This window comes from Pelobates fuscus, chromosome 2 (assembly GCF_036172605.1).
Source record: "Pelobates fuscus isolate aPelFus1 chromosome 2, aPelFus1.pri, whole genome shotgun sequence".
In the NCBI taxonomy this organism is placed as follows: domain Eukaryota; kingdom Metazoa; phylum Chordata; class Amphibia; order Anura; family Pelobatidae; genus Pelobates; species Pelobates fuscus.
Window position 1 is genome coordinate 156,685,091 of NC_086318.1, and position 18,003 is coordinate 156,703,093.

The following is an 18,003-nucleotide window of genomic DNA, read 5'->3' on the forward strand; positions in this document are numbered from 1 at the left end:
CGTGAAGTTGACTCCCCGGGATAAATCCCACCTCGACATTTATGGACCAGAACAGTTAGAAATGGGTTAAGCCTATCCAGAAATATTTTGGCAAACACTTTAAGGTCAAAGTTGATTAGAGAGATAGGTCTATAGTTCGTTACTAGTGATTCTCCTCTTCTTGTTTTGGAATTAGGACTATATTTGCCAGTGCCATGTCAGGGTTGGGGGTGCCTCCATTTATCAAATTGATAAAAAAAAAAACCTTCTCGCATAAGGTTTTGTAAAAACTGCAGTTATAGCCATCTGGGCCCGGGGTCCTGTTGCCCTTTAGTGTCGATGTAGCTTGGTTAATCTCATCTTATTATTCGGGAGCCAAGCTTGTCGACTGTTTCAACAGTCAGGGCTGGAAGTTCGATGGACCACTACTATTTCCGTATTCCCCCCATGTGCTAAATATTGGCGGTGTGTTGGGGCGGAATAGTTATAAAGATTGGCAAAAAAATTCTCTAAAAGTGTCATTGATAACCTACGGGGGAAGTAACTGCCTCCCAAGAGACATAATTGATTTGAAACCTGGGCAGGGTCTAATGGCATTTTACATATGGCCTGTTAAAGTTCAGTAAGGTGTTTGTTTTTTCACATTTTTTTCTGTGTGGCCACTTTCATGAAATGAAAGAACCATTTTACGGGTCAACCATATGGTCACATATGTCATGTCAGGGGAATCGTTTTCCTGGAAGTAGTTCCTTATGGCTATAATGGCTTCCTCTGCAACCATCGTGTCTTGTGGGAGTGAAGGGTTAAGTTTCCATGTCCAGGGCACTGCCAAACACAGCCTATAAAAGTAGATTGCTGTGTCAGCATGGTCAGATCAGGTAATACTGCTTATTTCCATCTTTTCCACTCTAGTCTATGTAGTCTGTGTGAGAGTGATTGGTATGGGGCTGAATAAAAGCTGTAATCAATAACGTCTGTAAATCAGACCTTTCACATTGATAAAACAGTGAACTAATTTGTCTGGTCCACCTATGTTATCAATTGTCAGACAGGGCATCATGTTGAAATGACCACCCAAGAGAATAACTCTATGAGGCATTGAGTTAATTAGTGTTTCCAGGGAGATTTAGAAGTTTTGTTCAGGTTCATTGGGGGCATATATATATATATTAATGTCATGGAGTAACGTGTACCTGATATTATTATGTATCTAACCTCCTCATCAGTGGAAGTGGTAGGTATTTGTAGCGGGCACCTTTTATGTAATAGTCAGGTTGCACCATTTATTTTAGCGAGTGTGCTGGAGCCAAAAACCTTAGGGCATTTGTCTTTATGATCAATAATCTCATCTAACCAGACCAATGTTGGCTTTTTGCCTTGAATTCTCTTAGAAATAGAGTTTTTTTTACGAGTTTAATTTGAGCGAGACAATCTTTAATGCCATGGACCTAGGTGTGGTGTAAGTTGATAACTTATGTTTCAGGTATTTCACCTGACTGGGAGGGAAGGTGGCAGGGACCACTACGTTCTGTATGCGACCTTTGGGCATAAGTGCCTCCAAGACTCCAGCACACTCCACTCCCAGCGACAGTGAGGCCAGCAGAGAGAAAGTTGGGGAAGGAAGGGGCGTAAAAAAAAAAAAGAAAAAGAAAATATTAATCCAATGAGATCTGCACTTACCTTTGCCAGACTTAGGTGGAGGATGGATCTCGTCCCATCCAGATCCAGGAGACCCAGGTCCCAGACACAGATGGGAGGATAACCAGCTTCCATCAGTTACAATGCCATACGATGTATGCATAAGTTAAAAATAGTTAAATAGACAAGCATAACAAAAGTAACAATAACCGTCCTGCGATGATGTTCGTATGTGACACTGGGGGCCAGGGCCTATGTAATACTGTGGGTTAGCGTATTTGTTGGTAGGACTACCAGACTACTACTGTCGAAAGCCCTGTGCTCTCCATATTACTAGGGGCTTCTCGGGCTTCTTAATAATCTTGTTACCTGGGTATCCCCAGGTCATTTGATGCAGTGTGTTGGTTGTCCTTTGTATATACTGCTAACAAGCATGTCCTGGGTGTACCCTGTGTGACTTTTGAATTAATCTTCCATACAGTCCCCTTGTTTGTTTCTTGTTTTTTTTTTATATTAAAAGGTTTCCAAAATTTTGGAATTTTGTTTATTTGTTTATAATCTTCCTATGAACGAGGGTGCGCACAGTCTACACATTCTGTACTTCATATACAATAAAAAAGTCAAAAGCTGAGTCTTGTGTTTACCCTTTTTGAAGTTCAGCTATATTATTGAAATACTGTGCTGTATCGGCCGGGTAATTTTGCTTTGGGACCCATATGACTCTCAGGTTATGGTCAGCAAACAATTAGGCAGTGATCTAATGACAGCATGTGGTGGTGAAATATAAACATACATTGCAGATACATATCAGTTGAGTGAACCTTTATGGACCATGAGCAGTTACTGCTTGCACAGGGGTGGGGGCGGCATGCGATTGCCTTCTGTCAGTTGTACCAGTCTTTATATTAACTGGAATAAAGTATTACATACAGTAAACTATATCTGTGGCCCTTATAACATTTGCCATACGGGAACCTAGTAGGCGATATACTTTACTGCTATAAAAAAACATGTATGTGGGTTTAGTTAGACCAGAAAGCTTCCCCACTCACTCAACTCTGACCTATAGCGTTGCAGTCCAAGTCCGTGGTGGTCCTGAGGACCGTAGGGACTAAGAGCAGTCGGCTTGCATATCTCTTCCTCAGGTAGCTACTTCTCTAGTGTCATAACATTCTCTTGGGAGCTGTAGTATGGTGTGGGCCTCATTAGGTGAGAGTGAGCTGCCTTCAGATATCTTAATTTCCAGGTCTTGTAATACGGACCACTGAGCGGTGCCAGGCATCAGGAATCTGTGTCTCCCTTCTTGGAACACCACGATCTTAAATGGTTGGCCCCAGGCAAAATTGATTCTGTTGAGCATGAGTAGGTCTGTAGAGCTTCCAGGTTCTTCCCCTTTGCTCTGTGAAGAGCAATAACCTGGAAGAGCTGTAATTCCTGGTAAGTGATTTGGTTGTCCCTCCTGCAACGGAGAATAGCCTCTACGGTTTGGACATGGTGAAAGTGGACAATAACGTTACGGGGTATGTTGCAGTCCACCCTTCTGGTCTGCAGCACGTGGTGGGCCCTGTCAATGTGCCACAAATGATCTGGTGTGTCTGGCAACAGAGACCCGAATATGGCTGAAATGATGTCAATCAGGTGGCCCTCTCCTAGTTAATCAGGCAGCCCCATCACCCGTAAGTTGTTTCTTCAGAATCTGTTTGAGGTCCTCCAAGGCTGCCTCAAGTTTGTTGGCATGTTTGGTGACTACAATGTGGGCCACAATTACCCTTTCCAGTCTTTGTTCAACTGCTGCTATCCCAGAGATCAAGGTCTGCTTGATCAATAGAGGAATCAATTTCAGCTTTTACTTCATTAGAAAAGCGCTCAGTTTTTTTGGCAAGGGAAGTCTTCACCTCTAGCAGTTTCCCCAGGATCTGGTGAGTTCATGCTTGTCCCACTGAAAAGCCATCTGAGTCCTCCAAAACTCGTGGGGAAGATGGCATCTTCCATCCACCATCTTGTGGTGTTTTACTTGGGGAACGCATCTGCAAACATGTCAGTCACGGAGTGCTGTGATTCTGGCGTCTTCCTTGCCGTTTTCAGTCTGCATTTTTTTGCAGCTGGCAAGGGCTTTATACTGTGTAATGACAAAGGAGCTCACAGCTCAAACAGCCACTCGAGTCAGCGGCCGAGCCACACCCCCAAGGTGATACATTTTCATCTATTTTATTATTTTATTCCAAAAAAATTATTTACTGAATCTGTCAAGCAATTACTTGCAGCAATTTACTGCATCTAATTTTTTATTTTCTAGCTTAATTTTGAAAACAAACCCTATGAAGCTCAACTTGCCTTAAAGGGACACTATAGGCACGTAGACCACTTCAAGTCATTGAAGTGGTCTGGGTGCAATGTCCCTGTCCCACTTAGTCCTGCAATATAAATCATTGCAGTTTTAGAGAAACTGCAATGATTACATTGCAGGACTAAGACTGCCTCTAGTGGCTGTCAACCAGACAGCTACTAGATGCAGTTCCTACTTCCTAGGCAACCAAAAGTTCTGCATGAGGACATCCAGCATCAATTAAATCCCCAAAGGAAAGCATTGCATCAATGCTTTCGTACAGGGAGGTCAGCATTGGAATCGGGTGAGTAAACAAAAAGTTTTTTTTTTACCCTTTATATGCGTATGGTGTATAGTGTATGGAATATGGATTTGTATTCCTTAAACTATAAAATCCCTTTAATGCAGGCTGAACATCATAGGAGTTTAATTTCTAGTACAAGTAAGGGACATAACCATTTTCTCACCGCAATTAAAAACAAACACATACGTATGGAGGGCATAAGGAGGAGGCAGATTCTTTTTTAGATTTGCCACAGGGACTAAGCATCCCCAATAACTTACACATTTTTAATAATTACCATTTGCAAGGAAAAGGACACTTTCCTGGCATGTTGATTGGGGAGACTAATGTTCCCGCCTCGTGTTCTGGAGCTCTCTTAGACCACATTTCCATAGTTCCTGCATTATTAGTTAAAATGTCCCATTCTTCTGCTAATGGGATGGCGTTTAACAGCCATTGGCTGCCTGTTGTCTTGATGTTTATTTATTATCAAACTCCCATGGGTAACATGTAGAGAAAGGATGCTGACATAGTGTTTCTTTTAGTGTATTTATGACCCTCAGACACCGATTCAGGGGATGTGGTTATTGGCAATTGGCCAACTATGGCACCCCATTGCTAATCTATTTAAAGCACCAATTGCCATCAATGCAGTGGGTAATAAAATATCACCATGCCATATTAATTGGGATAGGATTATTATCTGTTTAGCAATCAGTGGTTGCTCAACTGGATTTTTAATTGCTGGACATGATTTGAGATTAGGGAGGGACCATTGGCAGGTATTTCCCTATCATATTATTTTGTATCATATATTTATCTGTTTAGTTGATAAAAGCACACCCATGTTATGTCTGCCGGTTGAGATGGTCCTAGTCACTGTTATATGGGATCACTTTGATTTCTATATTAATTTATTTAGTATTTTCCCCATTATTTTTCACTAGCATAACATGCATTTTCAGTCAAAATGTCAATGACAGTCGTATATATATATACCGTGTTTCTCCGAAAATAAGACCGGGTCTTATATTAATTTTAGTCACACAAAACACACTAGGGCTTATTTTCAGGGTAGGGCTTATTTATTTACGGTACCGGTATGTACATTGAACCCCCCCTTTAATTAATCCACCCCCCCTTTAATTAATCCACCCCCTGATTGAGAAAGCTTCCAATTGAGTTAATTGACACTCGTGACACAGCTGTTAGCCTTTTCTATCAATGTGGCCATTCTGGGGGTTGTATATGGATGTAATTTTAACTAATTGTTTGATGGGATCTTGTTAATTGTTAATCACTTGTATTCCTATAAAAATGAATGTATACATGCACTTAGTAGCTTGACAAAGACCGTGTAGGTCGAAACGTTGCGATGGAGTGGGTTCAATAAAATTGCCTGATTTGTACCTTGGAGTGCCTCGACTTTTTTATTTTGTTATTCAGCATTTTGGTCTCTGGTACTGAGACTGTCTGAGTTGCACCCAGCTACATACTGCTTAAAGGGATAGAGTGCAGTTCCACACCCTACCATAACTACTTCTGAATTGTGAGTACCATTGGAATTTTGCACCTCCCTAACAATTTTTGAATTGGCTACAAGTCTATAATCTGATTAAGTTTACTATATATTTTTTGGCAAAATGGAACCCATGATCCAACCCAGCACAAGCTTTTATGTCTATTTGGATGAAGGAATGAGGCGGATTTTATCTGCTGCAGAAAATAATCTTGAACTTTTTAATACACCAAATTGGGCAAACTATAAGTAAAGAGTTGGTAAAAGCCTTAAAGAAAAAATGAGTTTTACATTGTACAGTGTCACATTGGTGGACTACGATTAAATGAGATGTATTCCTAGGGAAACGTGTATGTATGCACGACCTATTTCATTGATGGATAATACTGAATATCGCACAAAGCTTGCAGGAATTTTGAATAAATGTTCCATGGTCTGGATATTATTAAATCAGGAATGTCTACAAAGCTCTATTGTTAAGAAAAAAGAGCAAATCAAAATGGAAAAGGTACATCCAATTCAACACTAAGTTAATCCTCCACAAGAAAATCAATCCAGTAACCGTTCAGTGTATTTGTTTAGAAGAAACTCCCCCGTACAGGGGTTTGTTCAGTGGAGAAACATTGGAAGAATCCGAAGGGGTGGCCATAAGAAGCAGGACTGTACCAGCAATATGGAGAAACAAAGTCCCCCAGAAGATGAAGACACAATAATCAATTTATCTGAGATTTTGTCTAAAGACGATACTACAACTTTAAGAAAATATTTGACTTTTTGTCTTACTTATACTCCAAATGCTAGAGATAATTTGGTGTTGTGTAGGTTCTTCCGTAATGTGACGTTAAAAGTGTTCTTTAGTAAACCGCTGCTTTCTACTGATCTGAATACCCCATGTAAAGTAATATTAAGATTAAGTGATGTACAAGTTCCTTTAATCCATCTATTGCTAATCATGCTGTTGATACTTTTATTGACTTGGTGAGTCATGATGCAAATAACCCTGTCCAGCGTATACACACCCTAATAATTTAATAAAAGCATAATATAAAGCTTTAATAATATTTAAACTTAAGCAGGATTTGGTCTTTAAACCAGCTGACAGGGGTGGTGTTATAGTGATGCTGGACAGGATTGATTGCATCATAGAGTTAAACAGTCAATTAATGGGGACACACATAAGGCTAGTATTCAGAGAAGCTCACTGGAAATTAGGGAATTTAAAACCCTGACTTCAATAGGCCCTAATTATTATGATCTCAATCCGTTATTATAGACATTGTCATATTGGTTTTAATTTTTGGATTTTAACTATTTTTTTGTTTTTGCAGATTATTCTTAGTCTGTGATACTGGTGCTGGGGACATATCTACTAAATGCACATAAATGATTTCTGGACCAGTCAGGTCTTTATCTCTTAAAATTTAATGACTTTGATTACTTAATATAGATCTCTGATAGATTTATTGAATAAATTCTTTAATATGATCGTTTTTCACTTTATGCACTTTATCTTAGAATAATGGGTTTTACACCTGCTTTTTATATTTGGTTATATAGTTACTTTTTATTGTGATATTTCATATAATACACTTCAACACTTAAAATATAATTATGAACTAGAACTACTCACAGCTTTGGAATCTGTCTATTAACATGTACACTGTCTATCCAAATTCTGTAGACCTTTCTATATATACAACACGTCTCTTTATGTGTGTACATATAACTTTTGGAACACATATATACTGATTGTTTATCTTTATCACTTTTATATATGTTCTTTTCTTTTTTTACATTCGTATATATTCTATATTATATATGTCAGAGAATCAAATATTATCATACTAAAGTTATTAATAGTAATGCTTGAGGAGAAATTGGACTCGATCTGGCTTTGATTCATTTTATTGTTTATTACTGTGATATTTACATTTTAATTTTTTTTCTAATTCTGTCTCCATATCCCAGGGATGGTACTGATTGAGAAAGCTTCCAATTGAGTTAATTGACACTCGTGACACAGCTGTTAGCCTTTTCTATCAATGTGGCCATTCTGGGGGTTGTATATGGATGTAATTTTAACTAATTGTTTGATGGGATCTTGTTAATTGTTAATCACTTGTATTCCTATAAAAATGAATGTATACATGCACTTAGTAGCTTGACAAAGACCGTGTAGGTCGAAACGTTGCGATGGAGTGGGTTCAATAAAATTGCCTGATTTGTACCTTGGAGTGCCTCGACTTTTTTATTTTGTTATTCAGCATTTTGGTCTCTGGTACTGAGACTGTCTGAGTTGCACCCAGCTACATACTGCTTAAAGGGATAGAGTGCAGTTCCACACCCTACCATAACTATTGCCGGTTGAGATGGTCCTAGTCACTGTTATATGGGATCACTTTGATTTCTATATTAATTTATTTAGTATTTTCCCCATTATTTTTCACTAGCATAACATGCATTTTCAGTCAAAATGTCAATGACAGTCGTATATATATATATACCGTGTTTCTCCGAAAATAAGACCGGGTCTTATATTAATTTTAGTCACACAAAACACACTAGGGCTTATTTTCAGGGTAGGGCTTATTTATTTACGGTACCGGTATGTACATTGAACCCCCCCTTTAATTAATCCACCCCCCCTTTAATTAATCCACCCCCTCTAATTAATCCACCCCCTCTAATTAATCCACCCCCCTTTAATAAATCCACCCCCCTCTAATTAATCCACCCCCTCTAATTAATGCACCCCCCTTTAATAAATCCACCCCTCTAATTAATCCACCCCCTTTAATTAATCCACCCCCTTTAATTAATCCACCCCCCCTCTAATTAATGCACACACCCCCTCTAATTAATCCACACCCCCCTCTAATTAATCCACACACCCCCTCTAATTAATCCACACCCCCCTCTAATTAATCCAACCCCCCTTTAATTAATCCACCACCCCTTTAATTAATCCACCCTCCCTTTAATTAATTCACCCCCCTTTAATTAATTCACCCCCCCTTTAATTAATTCACCCCCCCTTTAATTAATGAAGTCCCAGACATAAAATACCGGTATCTACTCACAGTTTCAAAGAGTCCGACCACTGGGTGCCTCACCGCCCGGAATGGATCCTTCCGCTGAAGATCCGTGAAGGCAGACTGACGGCGCTGCGCACGTCGTCATCACGCTGCGCACGTCGTCATCAAGCTGCGCGATGCCGCGGCCCGCAACGCTCCTCCCCCTCCTCATAGAAGAAGGAAGTCCCGCCGGGCCGCAAAGGTAAAATGCCTAGGTCTTATTTTCGGGGTAGGGCTTATATTGCAGCCCACCCCGAAAATTTGGCTAGGGCTTATTTTCGGGGTAGGTCGTATTTTCGGGGAAACACGGTATATAGTGGAAGTGCACTCAACCCTTCATGCTGGAATCCTGGGTGCTATACTGGATAAATCCCAGTACCAGAAAGGACCAAACATAATATTTAAATATAGAAAAAATCCAGGCCCTAAGGGGTCGAAACGTTGCTTGCTGGTTCTTAGGTCCAATAAAACTGCCTTTCTTTGGAATTCGTTGGAGTGTCTGGATTTTTTCTATATTCAAAATGTCAATGACAAACTGAATGGCGCAGGCTGAGCATGCAGTGAGAAGGAGTATGGAAGAGGGGTGTTTGCCACAGATGAAGCCCCAGTCGTCGATGGAGTCACAAGTGTAGTACATCTGGTTCTTGAGCATCATTCTATATTGTAACCCTGACAGCTCTGAAGTAAACCTAACATTTTCACAGATGTTATAATGGTGGGTCTAGTAAAAGAATGACCAATGAAATATCTGGGGTTAAAGCATTCTTCTTTGTAAATTAACATATATACAGATGCTTAGAATAATTCTCAAATACATTCATGACTGACCAGTCATGCAGGGTAATGGACAAGATGATCAAAATCCAGTGAACATGACTGAATTCCGACTGGAAAAGCAATTCTCATGTTTACTAAAGCCAAATTTGGTCAAAATTCATCCAAGATTCTGAGCGAATCTGCAACAATTATCCAGATGCATTCAGTGTCCAGACTAAAATGAGTTCTTTTCGCATTTGTATACTAAACAAAGTATAGGACTCAGAATTTTCATTAAGAACCAATTTAAAAAAAAAAAAAAATCAGATCAGAATTCATCCAGCAGGATGCACGTTTTGAAATTATCATAAAAGTTGAACTTTACAATGTGGTACGTCACTGAGGAATCAAGAAGATTTCATTCACCTGAAGATCGCCCACCGTCATGCGGTTATATATCTTTTCCTCATCTCTCCTCTCATCCTGTGGAACGGTCAGATTTGCTAACTGTGTCTCGAATTCTAAAATTTGCTCCATCTGAGGTTCTATGGATCCAAGAGAACCCCCAAGAAGCAGGCCCACGTCCACCATGTACTGCTGGTACGCTGTTAGCACCTGGAATACACAAAAGATACAAACAACAACAAACAAGGTTACTCTTTGAAGTGTGAATTGAGAGGAATTCAAATCAAATTCAAATTGAAAAATTTTAGGCCATAATAGCTAGCTATGTTTCAAAATAACCACACACAGGACCTACCTTTCCATTGGCTGTTTTATTAAGATAGTAATCTCTAGATGGAAGAAACAGTCCAGACTGGTCTACCTGAAGAATCAGCATGGAAGATAACAACAGTATTAATGCATAAAATATAAATTTTACTACCTTAATTCTACTCACAAAATATCTCAAATCCTTCACTTCATACCCATTCTTTCACTCAGCTCAACCTACATTATTTTCTTGAGTTCCCCAGTTCTGTGTTTCTTCCTGACTCTCATATTTGTCAGCGATGTCTCCTATTTGCAATATTATTTTTCTGCAATCTTATCCCTATTTCCACGCTCATATCTTCTGGTTCAACTACTTGTTTCCATTGAGTCCACAATTTTGCAACATATTCTTCCTACCAAAATGAATGACTTCTTGCTCCTTGACACTCTTTTATAGATCGTATTCTTTACAAACCCTTTCATCCTTAACACAGCAATGTGCTTGTGTTTTCTCTCACTATGGTAATGATATATTTTGCAAACCCATTTAGTGACGACTTACCCCATAACTTTTCTATAGGTACCTGGATGATGTTACTGTTGGAGCTCTTGGAATCTGCGCTTACAAACACACTGAAAAATGGAGTCGCCCTGTATGTCCCTGATACAGTCTTCAGCACCGCCATGAAGTTATCACCTCGCCAGTTCCCTGAGATGTTCCATCCTCCAACCTAAGTAAACAAAGTAAAGATAGTTTGCCTAATTCTAGCCAGTACTTACGATATCAAGTCCTACGCTACCAATTAGGACTTGTAGGTTACTTACCACTGCAATCCTAGAGATTCCATGGCACTGTTACCAGGGGTACATTTCTTCTCTTCTGGGCTAAATTTTCATTTACCAATGGCTAGTGGCAAGTTGAAATTTTGAGCCCTGTTATGGTCATTGCTGCACCCTAACACATAACCTGAACTTTAAGCCAGTGATCCATACAGGGAATAATTTCCTGTGGTTCTGAACATTCGTAGTAAAGTAAAAAAACACATATCTTCATCTGCAGTAATGTATAATCATCAGTGCAATGTCCAAAAGTGGAATGTACAGAGATCCATAAATATTAACATGTGTAATTTGGTGTTTGCTCATTAATACTTTACCCTATTAAGATAAGTTAATTGTAGCATGAACCCACTGATTCAGTAGGTTCTTTACCCTAACCTCATAAAAATTAAAACAGCTGGCACGTCAGGACATTTGAGTTTTAGAAGCTTTGCCTGACAACCTATAAAACAGAGAATAGGAGTGAGTGACTAATGAATGGGTCTATTCATAGAGAGCTGATGTGTTCTAAGTTAAAATGGTTATTTAAAGCACCATAACCACTTCAGTGCTTTGAAGTGGTCATGGTGCCTTGAGCCTGCATGTGCAGCATTCTGCTATGAAATGCTACACTAACCCCTCTGCTATTGGATGTGTAACTCCACATTCAGCAGCATCATAAGGCATTATTAATTATCCAGCTAGGAACAAAAGGTTGGCCAGTATTACTTATGTGCAAAATTGGCGTCTAACAGCAACACACACACAGCATGCTGGCACAAAACAAACAATGGCGACATTGACACCCTTTCCATGCCGCCCATAACCTCATCTCAACCCTGCCTGACCTCCATCACCCTTGGATGAGGTGGAGAGAGATCAGGCTAAGGGGAGAATTTGGCCTCAGCACTGCAAGAAACCAAAGTAAGTTTTAGCTTCTTTTTACATTTTTTTTTTGGGGGGGGGGGGAGGGGTACAGTGGATGCAAGGGGTATTCCAAGCAAAACCAGTGTTTTCTTAAAACACATAATTTTTTGGTTGGAGTACCCCTTTAATAGATATAACCTGAAATTAGCATTTGCATTCTGCAATATTCTAAAACACAGATATGATCTAACCTGTATAATTGGAGATAAACCCACACGTGGACCCCAATATGTTCACTGGAGAATGCCTTCACTGATTCAGTAAGTTAAGCAGGTTCTGGGAATTTGCTGGCATTTCAAGTACTGTAAGATTACAATGAGCTGCATAGTTGTGTCCCCATTTGAGTGAGTAGGAGGTTAAACTGAGCAAGTACAAAGATGCACAGAAAACAGTGAGCTTACTTATGCATTATTGCACATTGTGTTTTGTTGCTGAGTTATGTTAAATTTTGTCAACGCTTAAAAAAAAACAACAACCTCTACATTGAGAAGAGTAAACACTTTATCATGGTATTTTCTATAGTTTTATTTGGCGCCTTCTTTCTTTAGACATCACGTTCCTTTCTCTCGTTCACTGGAAGTAGAACAGTCTCCTTGGGTGAGCAGTGAAAACTGCAAGGTCAATGGGTCACACTAAACAGTTTGATATAAATTGAGAGTCTTCCCAATGGCTGCCTCCTTGTTGGTCATATTAACAATGCAGAATTAACACATTATCCAACCTGTATAGCATTCATTGGATGAGAGTATTGAGCTAACCTGCTTCCAATGTGGAAGCGAACTGCAGGGGTCAAGCCAGCTTATTGAGCAGCTCCAGCTCCTAGCCTTTCACTTTAGCAGGCCCCACTGGTGAAAAACCCATAATGGAACTAATCTCATATGTACATCTCTGGTTGATGGACAGAGCACACATCCAGTACACATCCTCCATTGGAGGAGTAATATCGTTTCTGTTTCTCCTCCTTGACTTACTATGTTCCCTCCTGGTCACTGTTTATCTGCCTCTACAAATATATTTTGTGTAAATTGTGTGAATGTTTTTATGCTGACTGATAGATGCAAACATTGTTTTAATTATTATGGTTTTTTTTTACTTACTGGCAAGGTCCTTCCAAAAGAAAAAATAAACCACAAATAAGGGGAAACGTCTCCTGTATTACCAGAACAAGACCAAGTTCTTCCTGCAGCCTGATCCTCCTCCGGTGATGTCCCTCCCCCTCACTGCAGGAAGATGGACATCCCAGAGGAAGGCTGCTGGGAGGACTTGGGTGGCACGGGGTGTGGCAGTGCTGTCATTGGCCGTCTGTCTCCAGTATGCTATCCGAGTTGACAAGAGATGAACAGAATTGACATTAGCCAGACAGATATTTTGTGCTTAGCTACCTTAGCTAGAGGTAAACCTACACCTCCGGAAGCTCCCTCAGATATCTCTGTATATGCAGCATCTCTCTGTTAAAAGCCCACTCCCCACTGCCTGCCTGGTGTCGGCTGGTTATAGACTGGAACAGAGGCTCCAGAACTCTGTGATCAATGTATTCAGTCTGAGGAGCTGGAACTGTGAACGGGCCTTCAAAAAACCTACAAGAGTGAGGGGGGAGAGGACTGGCCAGGAAAATTAAGATGACTGGTGCCAGAATGGCCCACTCAGAAATGACAGGTATACACATACACATAGCTACACACATAATGCTACCCAGACTGTACACACACTTCTGCACATACTGCTCCCCCCACTATTACACACGTATGCATATACACACTGCTACTCACATTGCTGCCCACTACTACACACACATAATGGTACCCACACTTCACACACACTCACTGCTGCACATACTGCTACTTCCCATACTATCACCCATGCACACACACACACACACTGTTACACACATTACTACATGTGCTTCTACCCACACAAAAATGCACACATGCTGTTACATTGTGGGTAGCAGAATGTCTAGTAGTGTGTGTGTGTATACAAACACACAACTATGCACAAACACACTCTAAATAAATACACACTAACACATACATACACAGATATACAGGCGATACTCGAAAAATTTGAATATTGTGCAAAAGTTAATTTATTTCAGTAATGCAACGTAAAAGGGGAAACTAATATATGAGATAGACGCATTACATGCAAAGCAAGATAGTTCAAGCCGTGATTTGTCATAAGTGCGATGATTATGGATTACAGCCTAATGGCACAATAATCACTAAATAGCGGTGCAGTAGTTATGGTGCGTAGACTGACTCTTTATGTAGGTGTACATAAAAAGCTGGATATTAAAGGGACACTGTAGTGACAGGAAAACCGCTCAGGGTCCCCCTCCCGCGGCGCTGAAGGGGTTAAAACCCCTTCAGTTACTCACCCTTTTCACCCGCCGGGCTCCCTTACCTCTCCTCCCCTGCCGACGTCAGCATCCTTGTCTGATGTCACCAGCACCAAATGTGCATGCGCGGTACTGCCGTACTCACATTCAAAGTGTCCGTAGGAAAGCATTTTTCAATGCTTTCCTATGGACGCTCTGCGCGATTGAGGCATGATATGCCTCAATCAGTGCCGATGCGCCTCTAGTGGCTGTCCGGAAGACAGCCACTAGAGGCTGGCTTAACTCCAGATGTAAACATAGTAGTTTCTCAGAATGTTTACATCAGGCAGGGTTAACCCTAGAGGGACCTGACACCCAGACCACTTCATTGAGCTGAAGTGGTCTGGGTGACTATAGTGTCCCTTTAAGTGTATCCTATAATTGGAGTCTATTGGGATTTGCGCATGTGGAAATTGGTACATTGTATCCCTAAAATAAACATTTGTGGGTCACATTCTCACCTTCTTTATTAGGTCAGTGAGCGGTTTCTCTTTCAGTTCTTCAATTTTCTGTTCCCTCAAACAGGAGAGATAATAACGCTGAGTCTTCATTTCCGCCTCGCTGCTAGAGTTAAATGTGGTGTTCTCTGTACAGTAAACACACTTTACAATCATTATTTATTATATACATGTCCAGAAATCACACTACATACAATGATCTTTACAGTACTCAAAACTTCTCCTGGTGAGTGTGCCATTGACATGCTAGTCTTGTAGTGGTGAGTAAAGTTTAGGCCTGTAGTAGCCAAAGGCTCATCTATTTGAGCCCTGCAATATGCTAAAAAGACTTACATTCATCACTTCCAACTTTTCCTCATTATACGTTTCCCCTTTCATAAAATGCCCGGCTTTCCACGAAGCAGGAAAGAGAGAGAACACGTCTAAACCATCTGATGCAATGTGCCCATTATGCCCAAGTAAAGTAAAGGTTAGTTAGATTCTTCATTCAGGTTTATTAAAAATTGTTGAATAGATCATAGATCTATACAGCGTAGTGATTTCTTTTATACATATCTGCCTCCCATCCACCTTCCAGATGTCCATGAACTTATATGGGACATTATAATGATGTGTTTCTTTACTATTATTCCTTTTAAAAAATAACCTTCTCATGACTGTATATAAATATTGTTTGTGTCTTTGATTACTGATGAATACTGCCATGCTATGAGGTTCTTTATGCTTGTTCTCCATTATGCTGTCATATTATTGGAAAATAAATATTATAGGTCGAAAGACGGTCAAAAGACAGACCGATCAATGGACCAAAATTGAATCAAACAAAGAGCAACTGCAGTAGAGATAAAAAAAATTATTCCAGGTATTAAAAGAGAATACAGTGCGGCCTACCACACCACACCAGCCCTCAACCTCGAGGCGCTTTTCGGCGGACCGCGAGAGGGCTGTGATTATCCGGTATACTCACAGCCGGACACGACAACCATGGGCCGCCGCACTCCAAAACCCCCTGCAGGAGTCAACACCCAAGGTAGGACCATTGGGGAAATGCTCCTGAGACCGGCACAAACCGCGCCAAGGCCCGCGGACCACCCGCAAAACATGGCCCCTGTCCCAGAAACAGCGGGAAGAACGACCCTAGAAATGCAGCACCCCCAGGCTGGGCTTACTAACCCCCATACCTCACCAGAGGACTCAGCCCCCACCACTAAAGGGGGTCTAAAAGTGCTGTTAGCAGATATACAGAGGCTACTGGCTGCAGACATAGCCCTGATCAAAAGAGATGTGCAAACAGTCACAGACCGGATCATAACTACAGAAACAGACATAGCAGGAGTGCAGAACAATATGTCCACCCTGAAAAACTCACTTCAACAGCTACACACAGAACAGCAAGTACTAGCAGCCCAAATAATGTCCCTCAAAGACAGACAGCGGCGAACACACATACAAATCCGCGGCATACCCAACACCATCACCACTGAAGAACTGCCGCACTATACGCGACGCCTCTTGACAATGATCCTGCCACACTCAGTAGCAAAGAAAATCACTCTGGACGGTATATATCGTGTAACAAGCTCTGTCCGCATCACACAAGATACCCCCAGGGACGTCATCTTACGCTGTGTCACCATAAATGACAAGATTCAAATAATGACTGCCCTGAAGGGCAAAACGCCACTAGTATTTGAGGATGCAAAACTTTTGTTTTTTCAAAATCTCACCAGAGCCACACTACTCAGACGTAAAACCTTTGGTGCGGTGACGACGACCCTACGTAAAGCAAACATACCACACAGATGGGGCAACACCGGCTCCCTACTCGTCCACCACGAAGGGAACACTAACAACCTCACCTCCCTGACGGGAGCTCCGGCCTTCCTGACCGCCCTAGGACTCCAACCAGGGCCACACGGCACTACAGAAGACGACCAAGACGCACCCTGGGACCAAACGGCTAGCACTTCAACCGGACAAGCGATGACGAGCCTGCAGCCCGCGAATACCTGACCCACGACAGGCACTGAGATAACCTTAGTTCAGCCCTACGGCTAACTAGTCACCATGTCCGAACTGTATATCAAGACTGTTATCCCTACCAAAGAAGAGGCTACAGACTCTTATTCAGTTGCATAATGTTCCGTTTTGTGTTTGTGTTTAAATTTTATATTTGTTTTTTTTATTTTTATTTTTATTTTATTATCTCTACACACACACACACACACACAACATACACACCCCTCCAGCCCAGCAAGTAACGGGCCTATATCCATCAGGCTGTCCAAAGACGAATGGCGTCCGAAACCTCCCCCCCCCTACCGCTGTCCCCCTAGGACAGGGTCATCCTTAGTCATGCCAGACCACCACTGCAACACCTCACCAACCACAGCTCACACACACCTGAAGCTCACACCGCTCATAACACCCACTAAACGCACACACCCTGGCATTGCCTACGCAAAGACCAACCTGATAACACGAATGTGCAAGCTTCAATGCAGCATTATACCCTCCTGAAACTAAAAGAGCACACCTGTAACCTTAATCCTGTAGTATCCCGGGAGTGCAACACGCACCAACATTCTACTTGCTAACATTTTGCTAGCCCTGGGCATGTCACCCAACATGACCATAAAAAACCAATGTGCCTACCAAACACATCTCAGAAACACCCTACTAATCACAATGACGTTAAAACAAATGTCACAGGCCCTCGTTCCCCCCCCTTTGGACCGGCGGGGGATATCCCGGTCCTACCCCACATGCCCAACCGGACACACAAGACCCAAGCGTCAGGACCACGAAGTCCGGGGAACGCAGACGGAGCCTACAAAATGGCGGTCGGCACATGCTCCACTGCCATGCACACGATCAAGAGGGAAACGGAGCTACGGTACGACCGCATATTCAGGGCGACATGGGAGAAGCTGCAGGCTCTACTGTGGCCCCAGCAAGCGGAATCCTCCTCTGGCGGGACGCTGCAGGGACTGAAGCACATGGGCACAGCGACGAAGGGGACTAACCCCACTCTTAAAATGGACACTCACGAGAAAGGGTCCGGCCCACCACTGCCTAAACGGAGCAACGCCGCAACTAAACTCAAACCCCACCAACCTAAGGGGACTGCCAC

At 41.6% G+C, this 18,003-nt stretch overlaps 1 protein-coding gene across 1 annotated transcript in view; it reads right to left on the minus strand.

Annotated features, from left to right (window-relative positions):
- Positions 1–18,003, minus strand: part of ECE2 (endothelin converting enzyme 2) — an 87,337-nt gene that overhangs the window by 32,478 nt on the left and 36,856 nt on the right. Inside the window, exons 5-8 of the mRNA XM_063442884.1 lie at positions 14,874–14,998; positions 10,874–11,020; positions 10,336–10,401; positions 10,002–10,190 (exon numbers count right to left, since the gene is read on the minus strand). Of these exons, the coding sequence (XP_063298954.1) occupies positions 10,002–10,190; positions 10,336–10,401; positions 10,874–11,020; positions 14,874–14,998 (527 nt within the window). The remainder of the gene's footprint in view (positions 1–10,001; positions 10,191–10,335; positions 10,402–10,873; positions 11,021–14,873; positions 14,999–18,003) is intronic.